The sequence below is a fragment of the Lithobates pipiens genome, unplaced genomic scaffold, assembly GCF_037356315.1.
Source record: "Lithobates pipiens isolate NorthernLeopardFrog02 unplaced genomic scaffold, aLitPip1_a1.2 Scaffold_41, whole genome shotgun sequence".
In the NCBI taxonomy this organism is placed as follows: Eukaryota; Metazoa; Chordata; class Amphibia; order Anura; family Ranidae; genus Lithobates; species Lithobates pipiens.
The window spans coordinates 1,431,106-1,456,118 of NW_027507861.1; the positions used below are offsets into that span (position 1 = coordinate 1,431,106).

Consider the following 25,013-nt stretch of genomic DNA (forward strand, 5'->3'; position numbering starts at 1 on the left):
GGGTTAGGGATTTGAGACTAGTGGCAGTGGGATTATGGTTAGGGTTAGGTATTTGCGACTAGTGGGAGTGGGATTAGGGTTAGGGTTAGGAGTTTGGGAAGAGTGGGATTAGGGGTAGGGTTAGGGATTTGAGACTAGTGAGATTGGGATTAGGGTTAGAGTTAGGGGTTTGGAACTAGTTGGTGTGGGATTGGGGTTAGGGGTTTGGGAACAGTGGGAGTGGGTTTAGAGGTAGGGTTAGGGATTTGGGACTAGTGGGTGTGGGGTTAGGGATTTGGGAATAGTGGGAGTGGGGTTAGGGTTAGGTGTTTGGGACTAGTGGGAGTGGGATTAGGGTTAGGGATTTGGAACTAGTGGGAGTGGGATTAGGGTTGAGGGCTTGGGAACAGTGGGAGAAGGTTTAGAGGTAGGGTTAGGGATTTGGGACTAGTGGGAGTGGGATTAGAGTTAGGGATTTGGGACTAGTGAGATTATGGTTAGGGATTTGGGACTAGTGGGAGTGGGATTAGGGTTAGGGATTTGGGGCTAGTGGGAGTGGGATTAGGGTTAGGGTTAGGGATTTGCAACTAGTGGGAGTGGGATTAGGGTTAGGTGTTTGGGCATAGTGGGAGTGGGATTAGGGTTAGGGTTAGGGATTTGGTTCTAGTAGGAGTATAATTAGGGTTAGGGGTTTGGGACTAGTGGGAGTGGAATAGATTTAGGTTTAGGGGTTCGGGACTATATCAATTGGGGTTAGGGTTAGGGATTTGAGACTATATCGAGTGGGCTGAAGGGTTAGGGGTTTGGGAACAGTGGGAGTGGGATTAGGGTTAGGGTTAGGGGTTTGGGATCAGTGGGAGTGGGATTAGGGTTAGGGTTTTGTTACTAGTGGGAGTGGGATTGGGGGGTTTGGAACTAGTGGGAGTGGGATTAGGGTTAGGGGTTTGGGACTAGTGGGTGTGGGATTAGGGTTAGGGGTTTGGGACAAGAGGGAGTGGGATTAGGGTTAGGGTTAGGGATTTGGGACTAGTGGGAATGGGATTATGGTTAGAAATTTTGGATTTGGGACCAGTGGGGGTGGGATTAGGGTTAGGGGTTTGTAACTAGTGTGAATGAGATTAGGGTTAGGGTTTTGGGAACAGTAGGAGTGGGCTTAGAGGTAGGGTTAGGGATTTAGGACTAGTGGGTGTGGGGTTAGGGTTAGGGATTTGGGACTAGTGGGAGTGAGATTAGGGTTAGTAATTTGGGACTAGTGGGAGTGGGATTAGGGTTAGGGTTAGGGGTTTGGAACTAGTGGGAGTGGGATTAGGGTTGGGGGCTTGGGAACAGTGGGAGTGGGATTAGGGTTATGGTTAGGGGTTTGGGAACAGTGGGAGTGGGATTAGGGTTAGGGATTTGGGACTAGTGGGAGTGGGATTAGAGTTAGGGATTTGGGACTAGTGAGATTATGGTTAGGGATTTGGGACTAGTGGGAGTGGGATTAGGGTTAGGGATTTGGGGCTAGTGGGAGTGGGATTAGGGTTAGGGTTAGGGATTTGCAACTAGTGGGAGTGGGATTAGGGTTAGGTGTTTGGGCATAGTGGGAGTGGGATTAGGGTTAGGGTTAGGGATTTGGTTCTAGTAGGAGTATAATTAGGGTTAGGGGTTTGGGACTAGTGGGAGTGGAATAGATTTAGGTTTAGGGGTTCGGGACTATATCAATTGGGGTTAGGGTTAGGGATTTGAGACTATATCGAGTGGGCTGAAGGGTTAGGGGTTTGGGAACAGTGGGAGTGGGATTAGGGTTAGGGTTAGGGGTTTGGGATCAGTGGGAGTGGGGTTAGGGTTTTGTTACTAGTGGGAGTGGGATTAGGGGTTTGGAACTAGTGGGAGTTGGATTAGGGTTAGGGGTTTGGGACTAGTGGGTGTGGGATTAGGGTTAGGGGTTTGGGACAAGAGGGAGTGGGATTAGGGTTAGGGTTAGGGATTTGGGACTAGTGGGAATGGGATTAGGGGTTTGGAACTAGTGGGAGTGGGATTAGGGTTAGGGGTTTGGGACTAGTGGGTGTGGGATTAGGGTTAGGGGTTTGGGACAAGAGGGAGTGGGATTAGGGTTAGGGTTAGGGATTTGGGACTAGTGGGAATGGGATTATGGTTAGAAATTTTGGATTTGGGACCAGTGGGGGTGGGATTAGGGTTAGAGATTTGGGATTTGGGACTAGTGGGTGTGAGATTAGGGGTAGGGTTAGGGATTTTGGACTAATGGGAGTGGGATTTTGGTTAGGGTTAGGGCATTTGCGACTAGTGGAGTGGGATTAGGGATAGGGTTAGGGATTTGCAACTAGTGGGAGTGGGATCAGGGTTAGATTTAGGTTTTTGGGAACAGTGGCAGTGGGATTAGGGTTAGGGATTTGGGACTAGTGGGAGTGGGATTAGGGTTAGGGTTAGGGATTTGGGACTAGTGGGAGTGGGATTAGGTTTAGGGGTTTGGGACCAGTGGGAGCTGGATTAGGGTTAGGGTTACTGGTTTGGAACCAGTGGGAGTGGGATTAGGGTTAGAGATTTGGGACCAGTGGGAGTGGGATTAGTGTTAGGGATTTGGAACTAGTAGGAGGGAATTTATGGTTAGGGTTAGGGTTTTGCGAATAGTGGGAGTGGGATTAGGGTTAAGTTTTTGGGAACATTGGGAGTGGGATTAGGGGTATGGTTAGGGATTTGCGACTAGTGGGAGTGGGATTAAGGATAGGGTTAGGGATTTGGTTTTAGTGGAAGTGGGATTAGGGTTAGGGGTTTGGGACTAGTGGGAGTGGGATTAGGGTTAGAGTTAGGGGATTTGGGAACAATGGGTGTGGGTTTAGGTTATGGTTAGGGGTTTGGGAACAGTGGGTGTGGGATTAGGGTTTGGGAACAGTGGGTGTGGGATTAGGGTTTGGGAACAGTGGGAGTGGGATTAGGGGTAGGGTTAGGGATTTGCGACTAGTGGGAGTGGGATTAGGGATAGGGTTAGGGATTTCGTTTTAGTGAGAGTGGGATTAGGGTTAGGGGTTTGGGACTAGTGGGAATGGGATTAGGGTTAGATTTAGGGGTTTGTGAACAGTGGGAGTGGGTTTAGGGTAGGGTTAGGGATTTGTGACTAGTGGGAGTGGGACTAGGGTTAGGGTTAGGGGTTGGTTAACAGTGGGAGTGGGATTATGGTTAGGGCTAGGGATTTGGGACTAGTGGGATAGGGATTTGGGTTAGGGTTTTGGGAACAGTGGGATTAGGGTTAGTGATTTGGGACTAGTGGGAGTGAAATTAGGGTTAGGGGTTTGGAACTAGTGGGAGTGAGATTAGGGTTAGGGTTAGGGGTTTGGGAACAGTAGGAGTGGGCTTAGAGGTAGGGTTAGGGATTTGGAACTAGTGGGTGTGGGGTTAGGGATTTGGGACTAGTAGGAGTGGGGTTAGGGATTTGGGACTAGTGGGAGTGGGATTAGATTTAGGGGTTTGGGAACAATGGGAGTGGGATTAGGGGCAGGTTTAGGGATTTGGGACTAGTGGGAGTGGGATTAGATTTAGGGGTTTGGGAACAATGGGAGTGGGATTAGGGGTAGGGTTAGGGATTTGGAACTTGTGGGTGTGGGGTTAGGGATTTGGGACTAGTAGGAGTGGGGTTAGGGATTTGGGACTAGTGGGAGTGGGATTAGATTTAGGGGTTTGGGAACAATGGGAGTGGGATTAGGGGTAGGTTTAGGGATTTGGGACTAGTGGGAGTGGGATTAGTTAGGGATGTGGGACTAGTGGGAGTGGGATTATGGTTAGGGATTCGGGACTAGTGGAGTGGGGTTAAGGTAAGGGTTAGGACATTTGTGACTAGTGGGAGTGGGATTAGGGTTAGGGTTTGGGATTTGGGACTAGTGGGAGTGGGATTAAGGTTAGGGACTTGCAACTAGTGGGAGTGGGATAAGGGTTAGGGGTTTGGGAACAGTGGGAGTGGTCTTAGAGGTATGGTTAGGGATATGGGACTAGTGGGTGTGGGGTTAGGGTTAGGGATTTGGGACTAGTGGGAGTGGGATTATGGTTAGGGTTAGGGATTTGCGACTAGTGGGAGTGGGATTAGGGTTAGATTTAGGGGTTTGGGAACAGTGGGAGTGGAATTATGGGTAGGGTTAGGGATGTGGGACTAGTGGGAGTGGGATTATGGTTAGGGCATTTGAGACTAGTGGGATTAGGGTTAGGGTTAGGGATTTGGGACTAGTGGGAGGAGGATTAGGGTTAGGGATTTGTGACTAGTGGGAGGTGGGATTAGGGTTAGGTGTTTGGGAACAGTGGGAGTGGGATTAGGTGTAGGGTTAGGGATTTGGGACTAGTGGGAGTGGGATTAGGGTTAGGGTTAGGGGTTTGGGACCAGTGGGAGCGAGATTAGGGTTAGAGATTTGGGATTTGGGACTAGTGGGTGTGGGCTTAAGGGTAGGGTTAGGGATTTGAGACTAGTGAGAGTGGGAATATGGTTAGAGATTTGGGATTTGGGACTAGTGGGAGTGGGATTAAGGTTGGGTTAGGGATTTGGGAGTAGTGAGAGTGGGATTAGGGTTAGGGATTTGGGATTAGTGGGAGCGGAATGTGGATTTGGGACTAGTGGGAGCGGAATCTGGATTTGGGACTAGTGAGAGCAGGATAGGCATGTGCAATTCGTTTCGTAACAAATCAAAATTCGGCCGAATTTTGCATCTTTCGGACATTCAGATGCATCCGAATGTATGAATAAAAAAATAACGAATACGAAAGAAATATAACAAATGAATTTGAATGCATTCAACATCCAATTTGAAAACAATTTGAATAGAATTTGAAAACAAATTTGAATAAAAATTGAAAAAATATAAATTGATTTCTAAAAAAGAATAAAGTAAAATAGAATATAAAATAATAACACAATAGAATGAATATATATATATATATATAAAACCATCTTCCTAAATTCGAATTTCCTATAGAATGAATTAGAATAGAAAAGATTTGAATAGACTAGAAAAACAATTGAACAGAATAGTATAAAATATTATTTTTTCCATTTATTTTTATTCTATCACTGAGTCCAAGCCTTATTCTTCAAGGGGAAACCCTAACCCCAACCATAACCCTAAACCTAACCCAAACTCCAAGTTGTTTTTTTTATCCACTTGCCACGACACCTGCCACAAGTGCCATGACACCTGCCACGAGTGCCAAGTGACCGGCCACGAGTGCCACGTTACCAGCCATGGGTTCCACGTGACCTGCCACAGGTGCCACTTGACCGGCCATGAGTGCCACGTGACCTGCCACGGTTGCCACTTGACCAGCCGTGGGTGCCACTTGACCGGCCACAGGTGCCACATGACCTGCCAAAAGTGCCACGTGACCAAGTTGTGGACTGTCCACTTGCCACATCACCTGCCAAAAGTTATGGGGTTCCTAGCACCAAGTTACCCCGAGATATGTATCTTGGGGGCCACTTACAGCTAGAGTGTGGCCCCTGAGATATGTGGCCCCAAATTCGGGTCGCAAAATGTCATTCTCTGATATGGACAATATGTCAAGCACTTTTCTGTAGCAGAGAATGACATTTTGTGACCCAAATTTGGGGCCACATATCTCAGGGTCACTTGGTGCTAGAAACCCCAAATTTGGTGATTTGGTGAAATCATGATATACTAAATTCGACTTTCGGATGATGGTTTTATAATATATATATATATATATATTTCTTTTTAACATTCGAATTTCGTATAGAATGAATTCTAATTTAAATAGAAAAGATTAGAATGGAAAAAGAGAATAGACTAGAAAAACGATAAAACAGAATAGAATATATTATATTTTATTCTGTTCTGTTCTGTTGTTTTTCTAGTCTATTCTTTTACATTCTATTAAAATCTTTTCTATTCAACTTCAAATTCATTCAATACGAAATTCGAATGTCGAAAAAAAAGAATTATATTATATATATTTATATATATTTTTTTAGACATTCAAATTTCGTATAGAATGAATTCAAATTTGAATAGAAAAGATTTTAATAGAATATAAAAGAATAGATTAGAAAAACAATAGAAAAGAACAGAACAAAATATAATATATTCTATTCTATTGCTTTCTAGTCAACTTTCTCTTTTATTATAACCTTTTCTATCCAAATTTAAAATTAATTAATTTAAAAATTTTAATTTATTCTATTTGAAATTCGAATTTCAGAAGATGGTTGTATATTCTTTTCTATTTTATTCTATTTAATTATATTTTTTTCTAATCTTCTCTATTTGAATTAGAAATTTTGGAAGATGGTTAGTTACTTATATAAATCTGTCACATCAACTTCTCATACTTGCAGTGTACAGTGCAAAAAACACTCACATCTTATTTCATTTATATTACTTTTCTGCAGAAGAGAATGACATTTTGCGACCCGACTTTGGGGCCACGTATCTTGGGGCCACTTATAGCTAGCAACCCCAGTATGCAAACACAGTAGAACTAGCACTACAACATATCCAAATTTGGAGTTTCTAGCTCCAAGTGACCCTGAGTTATGGGGCCCCAAAGTCGGGTCGCAAAATGTCAAGCACTTTTCTGAAGCAGAGGATGACATTTTGCGACCCAACTTTGCGGCCCCGTAACTCGGGGTCACTTGGTGCTACAAACACCAAATTTGGAAATGTTGTAGTGCTAGTTCTACTGTGTTTGCATACTGGGATTCCTAGCTATAAGTGGCCCCGAGATACGTGGCCCCAAAGTCGGGGTCGCAAAATGTAATTTTTCGAATTTGATTCGAATTTCGTTTGAATTCGTTAGCATTGCAATTCGGTAATTCGGATGCATCCGAATGTCCGAATAATCAAAATTCATCCGAATTTTGATTCGGAACGAAACAAAATGCACATGTCTAGGAGACAGAAGACCGGGCCAACACTAGTAAAAGAGCTATAAGAAGATAGCGGAGGCCCGGCAGAAGAACTGAAGAGTGGGACAAGACCCCAGAAGAGCGGGACAAGACCCCAGAAGAGCGGGACAAGACCCCAGAAGAGCGGGACAAGACCCTGAAGTCAGAAATAGACCCCCAGACGGTGGCAACGGCTATGAAGAAGAAAGCCGGGCTCCTCCGCTAGTAAAAGAGCAGAAGATAGAAAGACCACTGGAGCTGTCTAATAAATTATTTTAAAAACTCATTCACATAGGGTGGGGGTCCGGTATCTGGGGGCCCCCTTATTAAAGGGTGCTCCCGGATTCCAATAAGCCCCCGCCCACAGACCCCAACAACCAACAGCCAGGGTTGTCGGGAAGAAGCCCTTGTCCTCATCAACATGGGGACAAGGTGCTTTTGGGGTAGGGGGCCGCAGAGCCCCCCTTTCCCAAAGCACCCCCATGTTGAGGGCACGTGGCCTGGTATGGCTCAGGAGGGGGAGCGCTCACTCGTCCTCACCCCCTTTCCTGACCGGCTAGGCTGCGTGCTTGGATAAGGGTCTGCTATGGACTTTGAGGGGACCCCATGCCGTTTTCTTTGGCGTAGGGGTTCCCCTTTAAATCCATACCAGGTGATGGGGCCAGCGAGGTGTCAATTTCACAGTAGAGGCGGAGACATTGACTTCCTTCGCTAGTCCTGGCTACCTGGAGCCACATTCAAAATGAACAGACTTTTCTCTGTGTGTGGGCAAGTCCGTTCATTTCAAAAGTCCGGTGATGTGTGGGCAGGTCCGCTCATTCGGTAAGTCCGGCGGACCTCAGCTGCAAAGTCCGGTGATTTGTCTGCCGGATTAAGTCTGCCAGATAGTCTAATCGTGTGTACGTGGCATAAGAGGCATAAAACCATAGTGGTCACTAGAAGGAAAAAAACACCATCTGTTGTTACAGACTATGGTATTGGGGTACAGTGATGTGGGGGGGGGTCAGACAACACACGGTTATCACCTTCTGTTGTATATGCACAGAAATCACCCAGCACGCTGGCAGATTGTCAGGAGAACCCCAAGTTCCCAGCCTAGACAGGGGTAACAGCTGTATAACAGCACACACACACTATTTTCCCACCACTGCCACACACATGACAAGGATGGAAGCCACGGGAACTAGAAAACCAGGAGAGGACCTTGTATGGTGGAGGAGGGAAGGAGAGGGAAATCATTGTTAGCCAGTAATACCAGCTGTGATAGACTTGGCAAAGCCTGCAATACCTCTGCCCACCACTAGAGGGAGACTCTGCCCATATCTAACTGGCTGACCACACAGACAAGATCAGTCTAGTAATCAGCACACACTTCTAGGGTTCCTCAGACTCCCCTACAAGCTAGAATCCTTGTGTTACTTACTCTTCCCACTATCTATGTACACCACTAGGAGGGAAGTAAATGGTAAAGTGAGGGGGAGGGAAGTAGACGGGAAATGGGGAGGCAGTTGGGGAATAGAGAAGTGGGGGGGTGGACAGTGAGAGGTAGGTGTTAAGAAAAAATTACCACTGTCCATGGTCATTGTGTGGGGGGATACCTTCTATTGTTATCAGTTGATTTTAAAAAAAAGATGATCACTGAGAGGAAATGTTGGGCATTGGTGCTTAATGTGAAAAAGGGGGACTTAGTGAGGAGCAAGGGAAGACAGAGGTGCTCAGTGAAGAAATAAGTGGTATTGGACTGGTGCTCAATGGTGGGATGGTGGGCAGTTAGAGTACATAGGGGTGGAGAGGGGAGCATCAGGGAGACAGAGGGGTGGACAGGGGGCAGTAGGGGGCACATGGAAGGACAAGGGGCAGTAGGGGGACACGTGGGAGGAAAGGGGGGCAGTAGGAGGACACATGGGAGGACAGGGGGCAGTAGGTGGACACATGGGAGGACAGGGGGGCAGTAGGGGGACACATGGGAGGACAGGGGACAGTAGGGGGACACATGGGAGGACAAGGGGGCAGTAGGGAGACACGTGGGAGGACAAGAGGGCAGTAAGGAGACACATGGGAGGACAAAGGGGCAGTAAGGGGATACATGGGAGGACAAGGGGCAGTAGAGAGACAAAGATGTAGGCAGGGGTACAGAGGGGTAGATAGGGGCAGTGGGGGAGACAAAAGGGCTTAACAGGGGGCAGTGGGGGGACACAGGGGTAGTTAGGGGACATGGGGGTGGACAGGGGGCAGTAGGGGAACAGAGGTGTGGGCAAGGGGCAGTGGGGGAACAGATGAGTGGATGGGGTGCAGTGGGGTGAATTGGGAAATTAATACCTGACTGATGATGTCCTGTTCAAGAGGTTGATGTGGAGCTCCTCTGATAAGTCTTCTATGGTTGGGGTCGTCTCGGATGGTCCCTCTTGGCTTCTCTGATGAGTCTTCTATGGTTGGGGTCCTCTCGGATGGTCCCTCTTGGCTCCTCTGATGAGTCTTCTATGGTTGGGGTCCTCTCGGATGGTCCCTCTTGGCTCCTCTGATGAGTCTTCTATGGTTTGGGTCCTCTCGGATTGTCCCTCTTGGCTCCTCTGATGAGTCTTCTATGGTTTGGGTCCTCTCGGATGGTCCCTCTTGGCTCCTCTGATGGGTCTTCTATGGTCGGGTGACTGCTGACTCTTTCCAGCACGGTGACTGGACATGAAGGGGGAAATCTCTCCCAACTCTCGGCTTTCTTCTGCTCACAAGTCTCCACAATCAGGGGAAAGTTCTCCTCCGTGTCCCCGATGGAAGATGGAGGATTCTTGTCCTGGCTGAGAGGTGTGAGGGCCGTTCTGTGTCTGCACTACGGATCTAGAAAGATTCCTCCAATCTAATTGTGAGCCAGCTTCCTCACAGGGGGCCCCTCCCCCACAGATGCCCTGGGGCCACCCTGACTACAAACTCAGGGCGGGGGAGGGGGTTTCACAAAGAGGACCCCTCCCTCCATTCTCTGGGATGACACAATAGAATCTCATTCCAGATTGGTCATATGAAGAAGGTTTGTTGGATGTTCTTCTGGTTAGTGGAGGGAAATCAATGTTGATTATTGAGTGATGTGAGGAGAAGATTGGGAGGATCAGGATGGGCAATTTTTCTCCAAGGAATGAATTTCTAGCAGTGAATGTGGTTTTCATTCAGTAAATTCCATTCATTCCAAAATGAGATGATAAAAGGAAATGAAATGTTGAACTCCTTCTGAGCGCCATTCATCAATCCATGGAATGTAGTGAGAAGATTTCTCCAAATTCTCCTTCAATAATCTCCTAGTGTATGAGGAGCTTTGCCTTTCTTGTGTCCTCTTCCTTCCTCCGCTGATCACACTGGTGTCTTCAGAGAGATCCGGAGCTGAGCTCTCACATCTCTCAGGACTCTCATATTGCACACACCGGGGGATCACCTCATACACTTCATCTTCTACATGTGCTGGACGCCATGACACTCATTTCTTGGGGGAAACTTTCTCCCGGAGATCTTGGAGGAGATGAAAGGAATGTTGTACGAGGCATGTGTGAGACGAGGCACATGACATCACACGCTCCATCTTCTGCATGCGCGGTATAACATACATTTACATAATGATGGTGTGGGGGAGGGGACGCAGGCTGCACAGAGGTACAATAAGTGATTCGGAAGGGATTGGATGGGTTTTGATCCATGTATTGGCTTGCTGGTTGTACACAGGTCAGTCTATTGATCGATTTGTGTACAACCAGTCTGTCAGGTTTTACCTGAATGATCAACACCACCGGCTACAGGCGGCAACACCGATCATTGTATTCTGATGGTGGGGGAGGGTCTCCACTGTCAGAACACAATAGCACAGCGGGAGGATTCCCCCATCCCCCTCCAATGTGTGGGAAATGTACATTCTACCCACTGTTTGAATAAAAAAAATACTCCTCTATGTCCAGGATAAGGACGTCCATATACATTCCAATCTGATTGTACAATCTCTGTTCTGTGAGCCTTGTCCCTCCCCTTGTCATATCAATAATGATAACTGAACCAATAATGATTCAAAATTAGGAGGACACCCCTCCCCCTCCAATGAGGACACCCTCTCCCTTCCTGCACCGATGAATTCCCCTCCCCCTCCCCACCACTGAGGGCATCCCCTTCCCATTCTTCACAGAGAACACCCCCTCTTTTTCTGCATTGAGGACACCCCCTCCCCCACTGAAAACACCCCTCCCCCTCCGTCACTAAGAGGGGGGAGAGGAACCATGGGGGTAATGTGATGTCACTAAGAGGGGAGGAGGAACCATGGGGGGTAATGTGATGTCACTAAGAGGGGAGGAGAGAGGACCATGGCCTAGGGAATTTTGGGCCTCATGGGAAGAATGGTCAATGTGAGCGGAGGGGAGGATAGAAGAGGAGACCATAGGGGGCAGTGTAGTGTCACAATGTGGGGTCATCATAATGGAGGGAGGAACTATGGAGGACAATGTGGGGTCACTTCTGGAAAAAGAAAGAGGAACCGATGGGAACAATTTGGGGTCACTATTTTGAGGGGGATCATGGGGAGCAATGTCCAGTCACTATGGGGGGAGGGGCAGTGCAGGGAACATAGGAGGGGGTGACAAGGTACATATTGGGGGATTCTGGAACAGAATTCTATTTATTTTAATGTTTCCAAAACAATGTAATAGGAGGAAACACCCAAACCTTCCATTCAGTGTGTATGGGATCGGGCAGATCCTTGTACTATGTAGATGATGGAAAGGAGATTGTACAATCAGATTGTATAGTGTATGGTCACCTTTAGGGCTCATTCACACCAAGAATTAATCTGGCCATACACGAGGAGATTTTCAAATGAACGTCCGTACAAACTTCCATATGACAATTCTCATCAGTACATTCAATGACTCCCATGGTGAATGTCCTTTGTGCTTGGAATGTCCCGTGTGTTTGGAATGATGGACTTTCCGGAATGAAATCTCATTCACTGCTAGAAATTTCTTCATTCCAGAAACATTTTCCATCCGACTCCTTCCAATTTCCTCATCACCGCCATCACACACTTCCATTTCCCTCCACTAACCAGAAGAGAATGGAGGGAAGGATCTTCCAATGAAAAGATTGGAAGGAGATTGTACGAGTGTATGGGCAGCTGAACAAGGCGATGTTCCTGATGTTCTATGGCTTCCGTCACCATCACAGAAAACAATGTGAGGTTGTATTGTTTGTGCCGAGCGTTCCCACACCTTGTATAATATTACAAAGAGCCCATAGAATTCTATAGAAGAGAGCCTAACACCTCATTACACCGCACAACAGCGCCCCCACACTGCACACCGGAGAACACGCATTATACACACAATAACATGGGCTGTGTGCTGTGACTGAGCCCCAATGTTACCTCCCCCTCCCCTCCCCCTCTACTGGAATTGTCCAATCCTGTCCTCTAATATTAGAGAGAGTGTCTGTACTTCTCATTACATGTAACCCCCCCTCCCCCATACACAGCCCTCCCCTCCCCCATACACAGCCCTCCCAGACTTCTCACCCCTCCCCCATACACCGCCCTCCCCCATACACCGCCCTCCCCCATACACAGCCCAACCCCATACACCGCCCTCCCCTCCCCCATACACAGCCCTCCCCCATACACCACCCTCCCCCAAACACAGCCCTCCCCCATACACAGCCCTCCCCAACTTCTCACTCCTCCCCCATACACAACCCTCCCCTCCCCCCTACACAGCCCTCCCCCATACACAACCCTCCACCATACACAGCCCTCCCCAACTTCTCACCCCTCCCCCATACACAGCCCTCCCCGTCTTCTCACCCCTCCCCCATACAGAGCCCTCCACACCTTCTCACCCCTCCCCCCTACACATCTCTCCCCTGCCTTCTCACCCCTCGTCCCCATACACAGCCTTTCCCGTCTTCTCATCCCTCCCCCATACACATCCCGCCCCGTCTTCTCACCCCTCCCCCATGCACATCTTTCCCCACCTTCTCACCCTTCCCCCATAAACACCCCTCCCCATACACACCCCTCCCCACCTTCTCACCCCTCCCCCATACACATCGCTACCCAACTATTCACCCCTCCCACATACACAGTCCTCCCCGTCTTCTCACCCCTCCCCCATACAGAGCCCTCCACACCTTCTCATCCCTCCCCCATACACATCCCTCCCCGCCTTCTCACCCCTCCCCCATACACATCCCTCCCTGACTTCTTACTCCTCCCCATGCACATCCCTCCCCAACTTCTCACCCCTCCCCCATACACAGCCCTCCTTTACTTCTCACCCCTCCCCCCTACACATCCCTCCCCTGCCTTCTCACCCCTCCTCCATACACAGCTCTCCCCAACTTCTCCCCCCTACACATCTCTCCCCTGCCTTCTCACCCCCATACACAGCCCTCCCCATCTTGTCACCCCTCCCCCATACACAGCCCCCCTGACTTCTCACCCCTCCCCCTACACATCCCTCCCCTGCCTTCTCACCCCTCGTCCCCATACACAGCTCTCCCCGTCTTCTCATCCCTCCCCCATACACATCCCGCCCCGTCTTCTCACCCCTCCCCCATGCACATCTTTCCCCACCTTCTCACCCCTCCCCCATAAACACCCCTCCCCATACACAACCCTCCCCACCTTCTCACCCCTCCCCCATACACATCGCTCCCCAACTTCTCAACCCTCCCCCATACACAGCCCTTCCCAACGTCTTACCCCTCCCCCCGACTCCTCACCCCTTCCCCATCCACAGCCCTCCCTGACTTCTCCCCCCTCCCTCATACACAGCTCTCCCCATCTCCTCACCCCTCCCCCATACACAGTCCTCCCCCATGCACATCCATCCCCCCTTATCCCCCCTCCCCCATACACACCCCTCCCCACTTTCTCACCCCTCCCCCATACACAACCCTCCCCGACTTCTCCCCCCTCCCCCCTACACATCCCTCCCCGACTTCTCACCCCTCCCCCATACATATCCCTCCCAGATTTCTCACCCCTCCCCTATACACATCCCTCCCCGACATCTCACCCCTCCCCCATACACATCCCTCCCCGACTTCTTACTCCTCCCCATGCACATCCCTCCCCGATTTCTCACCCCTCCCCCCTACACATCTCTTCCCTGCCTTCTCACCCCTCGCCCCCATACACAGCCCTCCCCATCTTATCACCCCTCCCCCATACACAGCCCTCCCTGACTTCTCACCCCTCCCCCCTACACATCCCTCCCCTGCCTTCTCACCCCTCGTCCCCATACACAGCTCTCCCCATCTTCTCATCCCTCCCCCATACACATCCCGCCCCGTCTTCTCACCCCTCCCCATGCACATCTTTCCCCACCTTCTCACCCCTCCCCCATAAACACCCCTCCCCCATACACACCCCTCCCAACCTTCTCACCCCTCCCCCATACACATCGCTCCCCAACTTCTCACCCCTCCCCCATACACAGCCCTCCCCAACGTCTTACCCCTCCCCCCGACTTCTCACCCCTTCCCCATCCACAGCCCTCCCTGACTTCTCACCCCTCCCTCATACACAGTCCTCCCCCATGCACATCCATCCCCACCGTATCACCCCTCCCCCATACACACCCCTCCCCACTTTCTCACCCCTCCCCATACACAACCCTCCCCGACTTCTCCCCCCTCCCCCCTACACATCCCTCCCCGACTTCTCACCCCTCCCCCATACACATCCCTCCCAGATTTCTCACCCCTCCCCTATACACATCCCTCCCCGACATCTCACCCCTCCCCCATACACATCCCTCCCCGACTTCTTACTCCTCCCCATGCACATCCCTCCCCGACTTCTCACCCCTCCCCCTACACATCTCTTCCCTGCCTTCTCACCCCTCGCCCCCATACACAGCCCTCCCCATCTTATCACCCCTCCCCCATACACAGCCCTCCCTGACTTCTCACCCCTCCCCCCTACACATCCCTCCCCTGCCTTCTCACCCCTTGTCCCCATAGACAGCTCTCCCCGTCTTCTCATCCCTCCCCCATACACATCCCGCCCCGTCTTCTCACCCCTCCCCATGCACATCTTTCCCCACCTTCTCACCCCTCCCCCATAAACACCCCTCCCCCATACACACCCCTCCCCACCTTCTCACCCCTCCCCCATACACATTGCTCCCCAACTTCTCACCCCTCCCCCATACACAGCCCTCCCCAACGTCTTACCCCTCCCCCCGACTTCTCACCCCTTCCCCATCCACAGCCCTCCCTGACTTCTCACCCCTCCCCCATACACAGTCCTCCCCCATGCACATCCATCCCCACCGTATCACCCCTCCCCCATACACACCCCTCCCCACTTTCTCACCCCTTCCCCATACACAACCCTCCCCGACTTCTCCCCCCTCCCCCTACACATCCCTCCCCGACTTCTCACCCCTCCCCCATACACATCCCTCCCAGATTTCTCACCCCTCCCCTATACACATCCCTCCCCGACATCTCACCCCTCCCCCATACACATCCCTCCCTGACTTCTCACCCCTCCCCCATACACAGCCCCCCATTTAACAAAAAGTTCTAACAACTTGTCTGCTTTCTCTGCGCAAACAGATTCCAACAAATAACCTCACATGTCACTTCCCTCCCTCATACACTCCCTATAGATCACCTCCCCCTCCCCCACACAAATGATCAATTTATCCAACTGTCCATCCAGAGCCTCTGGTTTATAGACCGGATACATCCTAAATATAGAACCATTTATCCAACTATAAAATAAATTATTTTAATTTTTATAGTGGCGCTTTTTTTGATTTTATGGGTATTTTCTGTGTTATCGCACTGTATTGCTGCTGCTCTCCATAGCTTCTTTCCCTTTTTGCCAGCGCAGTTACATTCTTGTTTCTCTCTATATTTATCCAACTATAGTGTCATCCCAGAGAATGGAGGGAGGGGTCCTCTTTGTGAAACCCCCCCCCCGCACTGTGATTGCAGTCAGCATGGCCCCAGGGTGTCTGTGGGGGAGGGGCTCCCTGTGAGGAAGCTGGCTGACAATGTGATTGGAGTCTTCCCAGATCTGTAGTGCAGACAAAGAACGTCCCTCACACCTCTCAGCCAGGACACGAAGCCTCCATCTTCCATCGGGGACACGGAGGAGAGACAGAGAAGATCCTCACACAGGTCAGAGCAGAATAAGCTTCATGTCTACAGTCTGCACATTGCAGGCCTAGGACCCCCCATAAGGTGGAAAGACACTTTAAGGAGAACTTTCCCCTGATTGTGGACAACTTTTGAGCAGGAGGAAGAGGACCTGAGAGTTGGGATAGATTTCCCCCTTCATCTCCAGTCACAAGTCACCCGACCATAGAAGACTCATCAGAGGAACCAAGAGGGACCATCCGAGAGGACCCCAACCATAGAAGACTCATCAGAGGAACCAAGAGGGGCCATCTGAGAGGACCCCAACTATAGAAGACTCATCAGAGGAGCCAAGAGGGACCATCCGAGAGGACCCCAACTATAGAAGACTCATCAGAGGAGCTTCACATCAACCTCCAGACCAGGACACCATGAGCCAGGTATTCATCTCCCACTGAGCACCACTACCTGCCCATCCCCCACTACCTTCCTGTTAAGCTCCTTGTTTCTCCACTGCCTCCCAGTTTACCCCACTGCCCCCTATCCAACCCCTGTCCCTCACTTTCTCCTGTCCACCCCTCTGTCCTCTCGACTCCCCCTTCCCCACTTCACCGCCCCTCTGTCCCTTTATTGTCCCTTTTCCACACTTCTGCCCCCCCTAGTTACCGTCCTACGCCCCCACTTCCCCCTGTCCAGCCACTGAGCAGCAGTGCCTACTGTTTCTCTATTGAGAACCTCTTACCCCCTTGCTCCTTCCCCCTTTTTCCTACTAATCACTAATGCCAATCATTTCCCCCCCAGTGAACACAATTTTTTTTAAATCAACTGATATTAATAGCGGACATTCCCCCCCCCCACACACACACACACTGTCCACAAATAACTGGAATTTAACCCTCTTTTTCCCTATCTAGTTCCCTCTCTCCCCACTTCCTCGTCTACTTCCCTCTCCCCCACCCCCATCTATTTCCCTCTCACCCCACTTCCCTGTCTACTTCCCTCTTCCCCCACTTTCCCATCTACTTCCCTCTCACCCCACTTCCCTATCTACTTCCCTCCCCCTCACTTCCCCGTCTACTTTTCCCCACCACAGACCCCCACAACCACCGGCCAAGGGTTTTGGGGATGAGGCCCAATATAGGGACAAGGTGTTTTGGGGGAACCCCAAGAAACCCTCTGCATGTTGAGGGCATGTCTCCCAGTATGGTTCAGGAGGGGAGGCACTCTCTCGACCCTCCCCTTTTTCCTGCAGCCTGCCGGGTTGCGTGCTCGGATAAGGGTCTGGTATGGATTTTGGGGGGACCCCCACACCATTTTATTTTTATTTTGGGGTGGGGTTCCCCTTAAAATCCATACCAGACCTTAAGGGCCTGGTAATGGACTGCCGGGGGGGGGACCCACACCATTTTTTTTCAATGATTTTTATGGATATTTCCAATAATACATTACAGCCGCAAGCAATTTTAAATTCAATTTTTCCTTTATAAACATGGGAAAGATGCCCTACTTTACAGGCAGACTAAGGGGACCCCCCGACACGATATTTAAAGGAATATTTCACTTTTATTGTTTCACTTTAAGCATTATTAAAATCACTGCCCCCGAAAAAATTTTACATTTTTAAAACTTTTTTGCAGGGCAGGACCCGGATCCCCAAACACTTTTTATGACAATAGCTTGAATATAAGCCTTTAAAATGAGCACTTTCAATTTCTCATGTTCGTGTCCCGTAGACTTTTGCCTGTTCACAAGTTCTGGTGCGAACCGAACTGGGGGTGGGGGGGGGGTTGTTTGGCTCATCCCTAATGATAACTATTCATGCTCTTTATTATTGTATATATTAGATAGATAGTTAGAATATAAGGCTGATGTCTATATTTCCCTCAATTGTTTGGGTGGTATACCACACATAAATTGTACATAATGTCTGATATTTATCTGCCTTGTGTGAACTACCATTCACTTATGTATATGTTACATATGTTTATTTCATGTGGTACCCCCCTTGTATTACTTTTATTATTATTCCTTTCCTTGTTTCTCCACCCATCCCAGCTTTTGCCAGGACATTCACTCTCAGGCTTGAAGGCTCAAATTATTATTTTTTTCTGCAAAACTATGGGATGTAGTTTCCTAGGCAGGGGGAGGATGTAGCACCCTGATGTTTAGGCAGAGCTGCTCCTAAATTTATTTGCCGAGTGATAGATGTCATGGCCAATTGTTAGGGGCATAGGCGTGCACACAGGGTGTGTCGGGTGTGTCTAGGCACACCCTAATCACCCCATGTGCATTACCATTATCCAGGAGCAGCACCATGTGGGTGGTTGAGGGTGCCAGTGGTCAGTGTAAATGCCCCCAATATATTAAAGTCTAGGTTCAACCTTAGGAACACATTACATCTGTATTTAGGGTGTACCGTAATATGCTCTTGAACTTTGGAGTGCACACCCTAATGCAATAGGCTGTGCACACCTATGGTTAGGGGTCAATTGATCTCACCCTAATTCTGGAATTGCTGCACCTCTCTCTTCTGGCAGTATGTGGCCGGGTATCTGGTGGCATTAGATAAGACAAGGGCATTGCAAGGAAAAATTAGGAATAGATATGGTATCTCAACCAATGGGCAGGAATTTTCTTGAATCCCTTGGCCTGCTGGGAGAGCCTATTTATTTGGGTGAGGTCAGGTGATCGGGGTTCTGTGCCACCTGGATGGCTGTCTGGGTGGATGTGTGTTGTGCTGCCCCGGTCTGCTAGGCCTGAGCCTGAGGCCTATCCCGGGGACATCTGGCTGCTAGGCTCTCTGAGGGCCTATCCAGGAACAAGAGAGCAGCATAGGGTTGGGATGGCGGCTTGCAGTCCAACCAGAAGTGATGTTCTGACAGCTGGAGAACAAGTCATGGACGGAGGTAGAGGGGAAGCTTTTGTTACTAAGGGACCATCCACCTTATTACCAGGGACCAATGTGAGTAGCTGAAGAAAGTACCAGAGCAGCATTCTCACCAACCGGGGACAGTGAAGAATTGGGAAACTTCAGCAGGTTTCAAGCCAGGGACCCAACCAGCGGAGGTGATGCTTGCAGAGAAGCCTTGTGTGTCAAGCCAGGGACCGAGCCAGCCAGCGAGGTGACACTTGAGGGGTATCTGTGAGTGCCAAGCTATGGACCCAGCAGGGAGGTGGGGGTGACTCTTGAGGAATATACTGAGTGAGAAGGATGGAAGAGCTCAGGGGTTTCAGTGGCGGTGGATCAACAAGTCCAGTGAGAGAGACTGGGAGATCAGTGGAGTGAAGATCTACAAAAGGAGATTGTAGAGGAAGTAAAGAAGTTTGTTACAACTTGTGTTAGAAACTATTATAAGACTGTTGCCATAGGAGATGGCTTCCTTACTCGTGCAGATGTGGTGTCTTGCTGGATTCCTTTCCCTGCATGGCTGTCTACCTATAGAAGTCTCAGAGTCTGCCAATTTACATTGCAACTACTAAGGGTGTCCTGGCCCTAACCCTCTCTCCCACAGTTCTGTTCAAGAAACAATAAATCTCTTGGCATTCAAGAATTGTCTGGTGCCCATTAATCTACTTTATTTTGCATCCACCATGTCTCATAACCCACTCTGCATAGAAGGATGTCAGCTGTGACTAACTCTGGAGGGTCTCATTAGACCAAAGGGGGCCCGGGACCTTACTACATTATAATTGATGTCATTTTTATTATAATTTCAGAGTGGAAACCTCAGTAATTCTGAAGTTGATGTTAAAGAAGAGATAAAAGAAGAGGATGATGTGGAGGATGGGGTGATGGAGGAGTCAAAGTTCCTAAAAGAACACAAAGATCTGTACCAGGACACCATGGTGGAGACATCCAGCTACATGAACCCCCCAGAGAGATGTCACCATCCTCTGTATTCCCGGGATTCCACACAGGAAGATCTCACCATCCCTCATTATTACAAGGTTGGTGGGATGGAGCATCTAGAACATGGATGGAGATGTGTGGATTTTATATCTGTGATGTCACAGTAATAAATCTTCTATCTTACAGAGGATATTTTCTCTCATTTTCCTGATTTAGAGTGGAGATCCAATGGATATAGAATTTGAGGTGAAATCAGAAGAAGAAGAGAGGTATGTGAGGGATGATCAGCAGTCTATGGAGGAGGATGGAATAACGGGGACATTTATAGAGGAGGACACTCCTACAGAGATCAGCACAGGTGGGTCATTAACACCAAATCCATTCCTCCACCCATACTGCTCACTGATTGGTCCAGAGTAGGGCGGGGGCGGGGTGATATCAGCCTGTAATCCCCTGGTCACTTTCCTGAGCTGTGTTCCCCGTCCTGTATTCCTGGATTTCTCTGGGATAATCTTCCTTCTCTGTGCTGCAGACACAGTTCATGTATCTAGGATGGATTTATGGAGATTCGGGGGGTTCAGCTGGCAGCAAAATGTTGATTTTCTCTATAGGTGTTGCTTGTCTTAGACATCTGGGGATTGTGTCTTCGGTCTTCTGTCCCATCCCCGGATCTAGCGAGATCTCTGACAGAGGAATTCTCCCGGGGTTACTAGTTCTGTTGTTTGCTGGCAGTGCCGGGTGGAGGGATATGTCTGTATAGCAGAGGTAGGTAACCGTAACGAGGTGGAGATCTACCTGAACAACATGGATGAGTCAAAGATCACCAGGCACAGTATTGCCCAGTGTCACCTCCTCAAACCTGAGTTAACCCTCTAATTGCCATACTACTGTGTCACAATAGTGTGCATTGCACCGCAATCATGGGTGTAAATCAGGTGGTGAGGAGGCAACATATCACCTCCTCACCACCTGTCAACACACACTTGGATCGCTTTTCAGAGGAGCAGCAGTGTACTGCCTGCCAATTTTAACCCATTTAAGTAAATAAGGGCATTATGGAGGAGCCCCACAACTTCATGCTTCTGTAAGGTCCAAGGAGTTAAAGCAGGTGGTGAGAAAGCAACAATGCTGCCTGCTTTAACCCCTTATTTTCTGTACTGCACAAGGTTTCAGGGCACTTGCAGAGCGGCCTCATCCACTTGAATGGGTTATGCTTGGTAGGTGCGACACCCACAAACTATGACACCCACCAATCATCAACCACGACATCCACCAACCACGACACCCACCAACCATGTCACCCACCAAATATGACACCCACCAACTATGACACCCACCAACCATGACACCCACCAACCATGACAATGCATATAACTCCTGTTGCGGCTATGACATGTGAACACCTCTGGCCACTGCAGCTAAAGGGGATGTGGTTGGGGCAGGGGTGATAAAAACACATTTTTACTATGGGGTTTTACCACCCCTAATAATAATGTGATAACATCCTCAACCTTTGGACCCTTAAACAGAAAGTGATAATGAGGGAGGAGTCAATAACCCAATGATGGGGGTCTTCAGGATCAGTCCAGTCTTCATCTTGGTTGTTCTCCCCCCATCCTCACTCTCTGACCTCTGGTGGGGCTCAGCCCCGCTGTTATTCATGACTAAATCAGGGAGTTCAGGACTTCTTGTGTTGGGAAGATGGCAATGAGTGATAGAGGGGGAGGGGACACTCGTCCTATAATCCCCTCATCACTGTCACTCCTATAATAGACAGTTCTCGTTGTGTCCTCACTCTCTGACTAAGGTCCATGAATAAAGAAATGATCTGGTAGGAGATCAGAGGACCCATTTACTAGTTACCTTGAGGGGGGAATTGTAAGATCCTCGGAGACAAAGCTGCCTGATGTGGGCGGAGTCCTGGTTTAGGGGAACCAATCAGCTCATGTCTAGTAATAATCTTTGTATTTCTATTTTAGTAGATGGACGGGAGATGAGGAAAACCTCAGAGGATTGTCTCACTTTGTCTCCAGACTGTGAAGTAGAAGATGAGGACATCACACAGTATAGTCCAGGAGAAAACCCGACCACCTCAAATGTCCATCCGGCACCACACAGTGTAGATGGACCATCGTCTTCCTCTGATCCTGAGGAACCTCAGACTGTGTGGGATGGGGCCGTCCTTCCAACAGAGAAGAGGTTTTCCTGTACTGAGTGTGGGAAGTGTTTCCATCAGAAATCCAAGCTTAATGAGCATACAAGATCTCATACAGGGGAGAAGCCGTATTCCTGTCCTGAGTGCGGGAAATGTTTTTCGAGGAAGTCCCATCTTTCCACACATCAGAGATCTCACACAGCGGAGAAGCCGTATTCCTGTTCTGAGTGTGGGAAATATTTTTCACAGAAGTCCCATCTTTCCACACATCAGAGATCTCACACAGGGGAGAAGCCACATTCCTGTTCTGAGTGCGGGAAATGTTTTTCACATAAGTCCCATCTTTTTACACATCAGAGATCTCACACGGGGGAGAAGCCATATTCCTGTACTGAGTGTGGGAAATGTTTTTCAGACAAGTCCAGTCTTTCCACACATCAGAGATCTCATACAGGAGAGAAGCCGTATTCCTGTCCTGAGTGCGGGAAATGTTTTTCAGACAAGTCCAATCTTTCCACACATCAGAGATCTCACACGGGGGAAAAGCCGCATTCCTGTCCTGAGTGCAGGAAATGTTTTTCAAGGAAGTCCAGTCTTTCCAGACATCAGAGATCTCACACGGGGGAGAAGCCATATTCTTGTCCTGAGTGCGGAAAATGTTTTTCAAGGAAGTCCAGTCTTTCCAAACATCAGAGATCTCACACGGGGAGAAGCCGTATTCCTGTCCTGAGTGTGGGAAATGTTCCTCACTGAAGTCCTGTCTTCCTGTACATCAGGGATCCCACACAACCTTTGAGGTGTATTAGTGTCTTGAGTGCGGGAAATGTCTTCTATATGAATGTTGTTGGACATCACAGGTCTCATGTGGGGAAGAAGCACACCCTGATATACACCTCAGATATACTCCATGGCTGATCTCATCATATAAGAAGCAGGGGGATATATGTGTGGGGAGTGTGTGAAGGGGGTGTGAGTCCCTGGATGTCCTTTATTATTGGCACGTGCACAGGGAGGACTTGTCTCACAAATATCCCACTTATATTGTGTTTTATCCCTCCATGTCAATGTGATATGTCTATCTAAACAAGGATGGACAATGTCACTTGTCATTTGTAACACTTTGTATTTTGTAACTGATTGTTCAATATGAGAACTTCCAATAAAAACGATTAAAATATAAAAATGGAGTCATTGCCTTTCATTGATATGTGATGTAAGCTTTGCAAACACTCAGTGTTCTCATTTTTTTTTGTTTCAATAGTTTATTGAAAGTTTTGTAGTACAACAAATAAAATGTACAGATAGTAAAATACAGCAATAAATGATCTTATAAACACCAAATTTCTATTGCGGTTGGGAGGTAAAACAGAGGTGTAGAAGGTTTATCTATGTTTGAGCATTAGATAGGTTGTAACCGTAGAGTAGAACATCAATGTAAACGTTAATAAGGATAAGAAAGACCCCCTAGGGCTCACATCCTATTCTGCTGTGATATACTCATAACAGGGGTGTTACATTTCTAGGTAGAGGATTTATGTTGATGAAAACCCCAGTCACAGGGAATGTCGGAAACCAGTTGGGATCCAAGGTTTATTTAACGGAAAACAATCCGTTTTGCATCAAGTCTCTTTCATATCCATCCACCCCTAATGGGAGATAACTGTGGACGGAGGAGAACTGCCGGTGAAGGAACCGAGGGGTTTATGAGGAGACGTGACGAGTTCTATTATAACCATATGGAATATCTATTGTTATTGAACATTAGTCTGTGTATCGATGATAACATTAAATGATTACATTGTGCAACATGGAGGGGAGGAGAGAGAGATATGGGGAGGGGGAGGGCGATTGTCGACAGAAACGGAGGTATATAAATGGTGTATGAGGATATAGAGAGGGGGTAAGAGGGAAGGCTACCTGTAAGCTTTCTGTAAGGTAAAGGAGAGAATAAGGATGGGGAAAGGAGGAATGGGGGAGACGGCCCCTAGACAAAGCAGCACAGCTATTTATCTCATTATCAGATCAGGTTGAGGGTAGCAAGTGAGTAGTGGTATGTTTTGTGGAGGATCGAAATTGTATCCAGCATGCCCCGGTGTGAGTGAATTTGGAGTGTTTGTCATGAGCTTGATGTATATGCCCTTGTACACACGATCGGAGATTCCAACGGAATGTGTACGATTGGAGCATTTTGTCAGATATTACGACTGTGTGTGGTCTGCATCCGACTGTTTCCGTCGGAATATCCGTCGGACCAAATTTTCCAACTTGCCGGAAATATTTTTCGACAAAATTCTCAGATCGGACATACTCCGATCACGTGTAGAGAATTCCGATCGGACAAAGTGCCACGCATGCTCAGATCAAATTCCTACATCAAAGCTATTGGCTACTAATAGCGTGAATGTAGTCCCGTCATAACGAAATAACATCATCACGTTCTGAACAATCGGATTTTCCGAAAACTTCATCTGACCGTTTGTATACAACAGTTTTGGACAAAATCCGACGGATTTGGTTGTCGGAATCTCCGACCGTGTGTACAAGGGCTGTGTGTGGTATGCATCAGACTGTTTCCGTCGAAAAATGCATCGGACCAAATTTTCCAACTTGCCGGAAATATTTTCCGACAAAATGCTCCGATCGGACATACTCCGATCATGTGTAGAGAATTCCGATCGGACAAAGTGCCACGCATGCTCAGATCAAATTCCTACATCAAAGCTATTGGCTACTAGCGTGAACGTAGTCCCGTCATAACGAAATAACGTCATCACGTTCTGAAAGATCGGATTTTCCAACAACTTCGTCCGACCGTTTGTATACAACAGTTTCGGACAAAATCTGTCTGACAAAATCCAACGGACAAAATTCAACGGATTTGGTTGTCGGAATCTCCGACCGTGTGTACAAGGGCTGTGTGTGGTCTGTATCGAACTGTTTCCGTCAGAATATCAATGATAATAATAATATGTTAATATACGGCAGGAGATCCGATGGAAACAAATAGTAATCTGCAAAAAAAGAAAAAATTTATTGATTCTAAC

The 25,013-nt window shown here is 48.5% G+C and overlaps 1 protein-coding gene across 1 annotated transcript in view; it reads left to right on the forward strand.

Annotated features, from left to right (window-relative positions):
* LOC143956783 (uncharacterized) overlaps positions 1 to 25,013 on the forward strand; it is a 312,193-nt gene that overhangs the window by 123,109 nt on the left and 164,071 nt on the right. The window contains 1 exon segment of the mRNA XM_077466960.1: positions 22,014 to 22,393. Within this exon segment, the coding sequence (XP_077323086.1) occupies positions 22,014 to 22,393 (380 nt within the window).